This window comes from Colossoma macropomum, unplaced genomic scaffold (assembly GCF_904425465.1).
Source record: "Colossoma macropomum unplaced genomic scaffold, Colossoma_macropomum, whole genome shotgun sequence".
In the NCBI taxonomy this organism is placed as follows: Eukaryota; Metazoa; Chordata; class Actinopteri; order Characiformes; family Serrasalmidae; genus Colossoma; species Colossoma macropomum.
In genome coordinates, this window is record NW_023494807.1 from 7130263 (window position 1) to 7139537 (window position 9275).

The following is a 9275-nucleotide window of genomic DNA, read 5'->3' on the forward strand; positions in this document are numbered from 1 at the left end:
AGTCTTCTGCTATTGGTCTGAAAAAGCCTTTAATTTAAGCTCTTAACCTACAGGCCTATTATTCATTTATTAATCTCAAGTAACTACGACAAACTGTTCAGTAATTACTATAAAACTAATGTGGAAGTTACATGGTTACAAGTGAGGGGGTACGAAATGTGGGTCCTTATGGTGTGACTATTTCTATCTATATCACAGTAAAATGGATAAGCACGTGAAACTGGCGCTATCTCTGTGCTACCATGTTTTCACTGTAGAAAAGAAGCACCACTGATTCACTGTGATTGTTTCTGTGCAAACATTCAAAATGCAATTTGATACAGATATAGAAACACTTTACAATAAAAAGCAAACAGGAAAGTGAAGTATATACATGTGCATTTCTTTATATGTTCAAAATGATAATTTTCTGACAGAAAAAAAAAAAACACATCAATGAACTTTTGGCTCTTACACCTGTTCTGTGTTATGTATACAAGCTAATGTGACACATCACATTATTTGATCTTAAAAGGCAGAAATACACTGATCAGGCATAACATTATGACCACCTCCTTGTTTCTACGCTCATTGTCCATTTTATCAGCTCCACTTACTATATAGGTGCACTTTGTAGTTCTACAGTTACAGACTGTAGTCCATCTGTTTCTCTGCATACTTTGTTAGCCCCCTTTTACCCTGTTCTTCAGTGGTCAGGACCCACAGGACCCTCACAGAGCAGGTACTATTTGGGTGGTGGATCATTCTTAGCACTGCAGTAACACTGATGTGGTGGTGGTGTGTTAGTGTGTGTTGCGCTTGTACGAGTGGATCAGACACAGCAGTGCTGCTGGAGTTTTTAAACACCTCAGTGTCACTGCTGGACTGAGAATAGTCCACCAACCAAAAATATCCAGCCAATAGCATCCTGTGGGCAGCGTCCTGTGACCACTGATGAAGGACTAGAGGATAACCAACACAAACTGTGCAGCAGCAGATGAGCTATCGTCTCTGACTTTACATCTACAAAGTGGACTGGCAAGGTAGAAGTGTCTAATAGAGTGGACAGTGAATGTTTAAAAACTCCAGCAGCACTGCTGTGTCTGATCCACTCGTACCAGCACAACACACACTAACACACCACCACCATGTCAGACCCTCTGTAAGGGTCCATGGTCCTCTCCACTGAAGAACAGGGTAAAAAGGGGGCTAACAAAGCATGCAGAGAAACAGATGGACTACAGTCTGTAATTGTAGAGCTACAAAGTGCACCTATATAGTAAGTGAAGCTGATAAAATGGACAATAAACATAGAAACAAGGAGGTGGTCATAATGTTATGCCTGATCGGTGTATTAGTGCATTTATTTTTGTGCTCAAAATGATAATTTTCTAACAGAAAAAAAATAAATATCAATGAACTTTTGGCTTTCTTACACCTGTTCTATGTTATGTATAATAGCTACTGTGACACCACATTATTTGATCTTAAAAGGCAGAAATAGTTGCTCTCTTGCCTTAAAGGGTTAACTCACCAAATGCCACTGGCTCGGGTATTCTGGATCATTGAAGGTCACGCTTCGCTTGGACCTGCTGAGAATGTTCTCCTGTGAGTACCACAGAACCTGAGGGTGGGCGGCCAAAGCCTGGTTAGCTGCCTGATGGTCCCACTTCTCTTTCCCTTCTTTGGCTGGCGCATGGCAGAGCAGGTAGTGGCCCTCCAGCTGCCCGATCTGTCCGCGGTTCTCCAGCCCTGCCTCCTGGGCCACGCTCTCCGCCAGCTCATCCAGGGAGCCTCTCTGCAGGTCTGAGCCCTGACTCAGCTGCACTGCCCAGGAGCGACCCGGCTCACAGGCTGGCAAGGGAGGGAGAGGGCCACGGGAGAAAAGGGAGTGCAGGGTGGGCAAGGTCAGGAGTAGTAGGGGAATGAAGGGAGGGAAGGGGGATGATGCCATAGCAACCGGGTGGGACCCTCAATGCAGATGCACCACATTAGACCTATGGCCTGAAAAAAGAGAGAGAAGATAGAATTAGATTCAACTGAATTAAATGCGTCTGCTGCATGAAAAGGCAAAGACTAGTTCCAACCAGTCAGTTGAATAATGACACACATGTAAAAAAATCTTGTTCTTCCCGCTTACAATCTGAAACTGAGCCAAACAGTGCTTACACCTATATATGTAGTCTTTTCAAAGGCGTGCTTCGTATTGGTTCCAGTACAACGTCCTGGAATGTTTGAGAGGCTGTGCAAGGTGTGTTTTTATTCAGGTAGATACATTTTGATTGTTTGTCCTTTTTTAAAACTCAGATTACTTGAATAATCACCTTTAAATTACTCATTTAATCAACAGTGGCGATCATAGTTTGTTTACGAGTCAACTCACAAGTTAATTATCAAACCCCAAAAATATGCTTAACCCTTAAACCCTTAAATAACTGTTACCCAGTTATTATAACATTTTGTTGCTGCCCAAAGAAAAACATCGGTCTCCATTTTTATTTTTCTACATCATTTGAACACACCAGTTCACCTTTTCATTGTGCCAACATTTCAGGATGAATGGACTGATAGAAATACTCCAAAATCAAATGTAATAAAACCTCTTTGCATTAGTTTACATTAAAGGTTAAAAATGTTTTTGCACTCTCGTGTAAGGTTAATATTCTGGAGATACATGTTTTCCTTTGGACAGCGACAATATTCTTTAAAATCTGTTCTTAAGTATCTACTATGAAACCAGTATACAAGTTATGTTGAAATGAAAGTGAATAACTAATCTGTGGCTCCAAATATGAACCCCTTTGGGGTTAAATGGCTAATCAGACGTGCTAGACTGGAGAAACATACTAGGCTGAACTGGGCAGTGCTGCAGCCCTATGGGACTGGAGTTTTACACCTCAGGTTTAGACCACTTAGCCCATTTAAGAGAAAAAGACAAGGGCAGAAAGATGTTGGCCCACAATATGAGGAACACTGAGGACAATAAGCAGAGCAGGGAGAGAGAATAGGACGTCGGTGTGGCATTCAGACGGTGGTAGCGACATTCCACAACAACAACACTAACCAAATACACATCATTATAACCACAGAGAGGACAGTATAAAAATTCACATCTAAATATTATCTGAACAACTACAAAATTCGATAATTAGTAAAGTGAGCACTTCACTACAGCTTCACAAAAACATTTCAAGGCTTCACAGTTTTCGAGCTGCAGTATTTAATCCATATTTTCAAATTACTTCTTATAATTAGCTACTATCCAGTTTAAAGCAGTTATTAACCTTTAGTTAAACCCCCAGATTCCCCAGTGGTTACAATGGCTAGCAAAGCTTTTGTCAAGCCTGTTCGACGAACAAATAGACTGCATTCTTCTGCATTTCCTCAGCAGAAACTACAATACAAACTCACAGCTTATTATAAAGCAGTCAGCAAAGTCTTTAAATGTATCTGTGCATAAATTAATATACAACTGTTTGACACCTACTATTGACCATTTTTACAGAAATTAGTTACTGTGAACATTAAGAAATTCAGCACCTGTGAACCTAAACGTGTTGACAATGCGATACCTGACTCCAGTAGTTATTTAGAAAGCACCGCCCTGCACTTTGGGCCAATTCAACCCATCAACTTAAGGACCAGAGGCAACTGGTCAACTCCAGCGGTGTCCTAACTTTCTGATTAACCTCTTATTTATTTTGTTTGTCATTCTACTGAAAGTACAATTAATTTGATTGTAGGCAGATGTGACAGCATAACAAGTTCACTATAACTAGTGTAATGACGTTACATTTATTCATATTGCAAAAAGGTGGTTTCACTTGTGAGAGGGATGTTTTTCCCCTTAATCTGCAGTTAAAAAAAACTCAAGACACTGAAGGTATGTTCTTCACCAATCCCTATTATTAGCTGTGTGTGTTAATGTCGGTGAAAACGTGTCTAACAAAACCCAGCAGTGACAAAGGTGAATAATGAGGAGACAGAGTTGAACGAGTACTTTTTGAAGAAGGCCGTGAGTGGGTGGGGGACGGAGCGAGCTCTAAAAGTGGCCAGCTTAACGTTGGTTTTTGTTTCTGTTTGAGTTTATTTGGCTGCTGCAAATGTGAACCCTGTCCTCCTTGTGCCTGGGGTAGCACAGGGCATGCTACACATGGCTTTCACAGCGGCTAAAGCTTTGGGAAATGGAAACTGAAACTGAGGATGGTTGACGCACCAGAGTCAGAGGGCGTTGTCACAATTAACTTTTCATAACTTTTTTGAATTTCTGGTTAATCACATTTTAGTTTTGCTCTGGTATTTTTTTATCAAGAGCTGTTGAACTAACTAACGTGCATCCTTTTAAGTATTTTGATTATGTGTTTATGTTTCAGCTGAGTGGGTATCCTTTGGTAACAGCCAACCAACCTTTATTTAATCTCGGAGAACACTGAGGATGACCCTCATTTACAATGTTGCCGGGTTTCCAAGTTGATACAGAATAAACAGACATAAAAGTTGAGTGGTTTAGAACAGAAGTGGGTGATATGACAAAATGTAATATCGCAATCTGTCAAGAAGATTTTTATGATGCATGATATGTCACAATATTTATTTTCTCTGACATCTGATAAGTTAGAACAGACAGAGAAGTATCACATCTTAAACGTGCGATCGAAATTATGAATCCAATGATTCATATTAAACATTGCACACACTGTGCTGCATTAAATACAATTAAACAACACTACAGCTCTTTTTTTAATCAAAAAGTAGTTAGGAAATATTTTTAAGCACTGACAAAATCCACAATACGCTCAAACTTGCATATTTTGACATATGCAATTTTCCACAACAACAGTAAATATTGTCATATTGCCCGGCTCTAGTTTTGGAGACAAAACACTGTAAACTAGGAATTATTTCCTAAATTAACATACACTCTTAAAAAAGATGGTGCTCCATGAACATTCAAAGAACCCTTTGCATGATAAAAGGGTTCTCTGCATCATGATGGGTTCTGGGGGGTTCTTTGGCTTGATGGAAAAGGAGTGTAAATGCGCCATACATGGTGCTATATAGACACCATAACAATGAAAGAACCCTTTTGTGTACTACACAAAAGCATTTTCAAAAATATTTTCTACAGAACTTTCTCCATCAATCTGAAGAAAGCTTTCACAATGCAAAGAACAATTTAATCATGCAAAGGGTTCTTTGAGTGTTCATGGTTCTGTACAGACAGTTCTTTCACATGGCCTGTTTATTTCAATTGCTTGAGAAATAAAAGCCAGATTAAAAACATGCATTTTGCAAAGTATGAAAACATGTTGTAAAAATTACAGTATCACTGGCCTCACAAATGTTTTCTATTAAAATACTGAACAGAGTGAAAAGCAAGCTGCTCTCAGGGCAAATTAATACAAGCAGATTTCTGGTTATGTGAAATTGTTACTGAGCCCAGTGATCAATGTTTGTAGCCGGTAACTACTCAAAATAAGTAAATATATAAGAATTATCAGTGTCAAAGTTTGTGTGTTAACACACTTAATAATATATAATGTTCCAGCCTGTAGCTCTCTTTTTTACAGCTTTTTGATGGCAAGTTTTATCGATGATGCATTTGTTTAGCACCAAAGTAAGTCAAGTCCAAAGTGTCATTTATAAGAAATGATGCCGGAAATACCAGTAACATCAGTAACGCTGCACTGGAGGACACCTTCAGCAGACTACACTGAACTGGACAATGCCTGCGGCAGACCGAAGAACAAACCACCGAGTACCAAAGTCACGACCACAACGGAAATCTGGAAAGCTTCAGTTCCCATTTGAAACAAGGCTTCACATGGTGGTATGAGAGCGAGGAGCTACAATCACAGAGGAGCTGGAACACCAACTTGATGTCAGTGACAAAAACAGGAAACTACCTTCACCCTATTTTTAACTCCGCCCTGCATTCATGTGCTTTTAGACTTGGGTTCAAGCTGCTTTACTGACGGTAAGAAATACATTCGGAAGAAGGTTATTTTATCCACATGTACCTATAACAAAATGCACTGCTTTTAAAACAGAAAACAATTTATATTTCTTTATGGTCTAATTTGAGCAAATAAGGCAAATGCTATTGATTGCAATTAACTAATGTGACTGATCAGAGTTCTGTATAATTGTTTGAAAGTATTAATAATTATTCAATAAAATACCACGAGCCCTAATTTAAAAATAACATCAGCAATGAAAGCTAAACATGCAAAACTATTTTCAGGTATAATAATAAAAAATGAGACTAAGAGTGATCTGCTAAAAACATGGGGGGTGGGGGGGTTATAGCGCATGTTTTTACCAATTTCTAAGTTTTCTATCACCCACCTCTGTATTTCTACAGAAAAAGAAGGTATGTAAATCAAAGATATTACGCAAAATATTGCTAATACTGAAAAGCAACACCACAATACAGCAGTATAGACGATCATCACGCATTATTACTACATGTTGTCGCTGACTGACTGAAGTTTATGCTCTCTTTATATTTAAATACACAACAAAACACTGTGCTAGGTAGTTTGCGTCCTGTCAGCATTAGGCAGGTGTGCAGTGCTGACAGGTAGACATTACAGCCAAATGTTTACGTCTTTAATGTTAGCTTCTGTTTGGGTATATCCAACCTTCTGATGAGCACCCAAACACAGCATGAGTTAACGTTAACTGAATTATAGTTGTATATTACAGAGACTCAATTTCTTCACAGTTGTGGTGATAGGAACCAGGGGTCACCATGACTGCAACACAAATATATCCATTTATCCAAACCATCCAAGACCACCAGTGAACCTACATGAGCTTTTATAAGGAATGTAGATGATGATAAAATAGTAATGACTGTGAAAAATAAGTTTGTATGCATGGAAAAATATATTTTAGGCCAAATCCTTTTCAAAACTATCGTAAAACAATGTCTCAGACATTAGGCTGAGTATTCATAACCATTTCACGTAATAACTTTCTGTGAGGGAGCTTTTAGAGATGGACGTCTGGTTCCTATCACCACCACTGTGAACAATTCTGACTCTGTAAGTTTCTCTAGAACAGAGCATTTCACACCAAACCACTCTGAATGACGTTGTTTACATCTCAACCGTTTAATTATGCAGAAATTTTGGAAACCAGGTGAAGTTCCCTTTACTACGACTAAGTCTGAGTGTTTGTAAGCTAACAGATTTGCACACGAACGGAAAAAGACAGCATGCAGGTTCGGAAAATGCGCGTCCTGGTTTTCCTCTGCGGTGTTAAAAAGCACACAGATCTAACAGCAGCAGCGCAGCAGGTAGGTTAGCTCTGAACCACAGGCGTAACATAAGCAGTCAGAACGTAACTGCTGCAGCGTTTAAAGTGAAACGTGGAAATTCGAACAAGAAGCTGGCAGATATCAAGTTAACTTCAGCCTCGTCTAAAATCACGAGTTTATCAGATTTAAATACGAGTGTGGTCTACCGCAATTTACAAGTGAGAAAACGTGTAATTCTCAGTTTCCAACACCAGCGTAACTTGAACGCACCCTCGCCACAACGCTAGCAGGCTAGTTAGCTTACCTAGCTCGCTAGCTGTTTCACTCTCCTCAGACTGACGCTACAGATTTTAGACTCCAGCTGGACGGCGCTGAATATGAACGATAAAACTGTTAATTTTAAGTTACCTTATTGTAAACTTCATGTACGTCAGTCTGGCCATTTTCTCTGTACTCGTCCGCGGACTCTCGACATACTACCTTGTTATTTCCGTGACGGCCGCCTAGTTTGTTAGCGTTACATCCGGTGTGAAGATCCCTGGTGACTGGGCTCCGTTCCATTCCGAAGTGTGTTCCCTACGCCCTACACTCGGCGACATGGGAAGGCTGCGCAGGGAACGGAGGTTCTTAGGGTGTAGGTGTCGAAAATAACGGGCGTTTGGAACGGCATACAACGGTCTTTTCCGAATCTGAGTCAAACAGTGCTGTGTTGAACAGTCCTAAATATTTAAATCTATACCGTTATTATGGAGCCCCTAAGGTGACAGGGTAATTATTTTTATTAAGGTGTGGCCACAAACTTGTATATTGAGGCCATAAGTTATTACATTAAGGCCACAAATTACATATTGAGCCCACAATTCACTATACTGAGACCTCAAGTTACTATATTAGGGTGACAAATTACATATTGTGGCCTTAACAGAAGAAGAAACACAAGAGGACCATGGTTCGGCTGCAAGAAGTACACTTTTATTAAACACCACCAGTAAGGCACATACAGATTATTAAACTATGGGGGAAGGTCACCACCAGCCCTTGGCTTCACCCTGATGGTGACCAACCCCAGCATAAAATCCCCCAAAAAGAGCCCCACTCTTAAACACATATACACAGCTTAAATTCACAACAAACAACACCAAACAACACAGTAAATCACTTTGTTGGAGGCTGCACACATACCATGAGCCTTTGCACGTGGCTGTTGGCATAGCCATGCCTACAGAGTCTCTCTGAGGCAGCATCAGCCTGTAGTGGGTCGCTACATAGCCCCCCCTTCAAAGGTCAGCCGGTGTCCTAACAGCACAAGCCAAATCCCAGGGTTCAACACACAGTCTTGGCTAGAACAAACGCCACGGTGTGCTTGCTCGTAAGTTTCAAGGGCCTCCAGTCCTCCCCCAGGGCCATGGCTCCTCCAGCTTATGGTAGAGCTTCCCACAGCGCTCCATGTCAAGTCAATGGGATGATGGCCGCAACAGGGATGATGGCAGCAACAGTGGTGCTCGACCCGGCCCTTCCGCCCTTACTGCTACCCAACACAACAGCAGCGCTGTCCCAAAAGCCACTCGTACATGCTGGGGCTTTGCCTCGACTGCTGGTGACTGACTTGAGCGGGGCCATGGTTACCTTCCTGTGCTATGTGATGTGCTGCTCTAGTTGTGCATTAGAGATATCAGTGAGCCCGTGATAGTGAGCGTACTGCCACCTGCTGCGGTGTCTTCTCTCTCTGCAGCACTGACTCAGCAACTGTGCTGAAGCTTTCAACAATTTCGCTTGCACTTTCACCAGCTTCTCTCTCTCGCTGGCACCACCGCTGTGCCTCACCTCACTGATCTCGCCGCGCCCTCGCTGCGCCCTCAAGCCTCGCCAGGTTGTCTTTCCCACGCAGACTTGCAGCATTGTCTCCATCATCACGGTCTTCTGCCAGGCTCTGCTTTTTCGCTATGTGTCATAAATTCAGTGTGGTGCCATTCCTCTACTGGGGGCAGGGATAATCCCACTTCTGACATCAGGGTGTCGTAATTTGTGGCCA

General features: G+C 41.3%; 1 protein-coding gene across 1 annotated transcript in view; it reads right to left on the bottom strand.

Moving 5' to 3' along the window:
- pcsk7 (proprotein convertase subtilisin/kexin type 7) overlaps positions 1-7765 on the bottom strand; it is a 38807-nt gene extending 31042 nt beyond the window's left edge. Inside the window, exons 1-2 of the mRNA XM_036556217.1 lie at positions 7652-7765; positions 1514-1983 (exon numbers count right to left, since the gene is read on the bottom strand). Of these exons, the coding sequence (XP_036412110.1) occupies positions 1514-1933 (420 nt within the window). The 5' untranslated portion in view covers positions 1934-1983; positions 7652-7765. The remainder of the gene's footprint in view (positions 1-1513; positions 1984-7651) is intronic.
- Positions 7766-9275: the final 1510 nt, after the last annotated feature.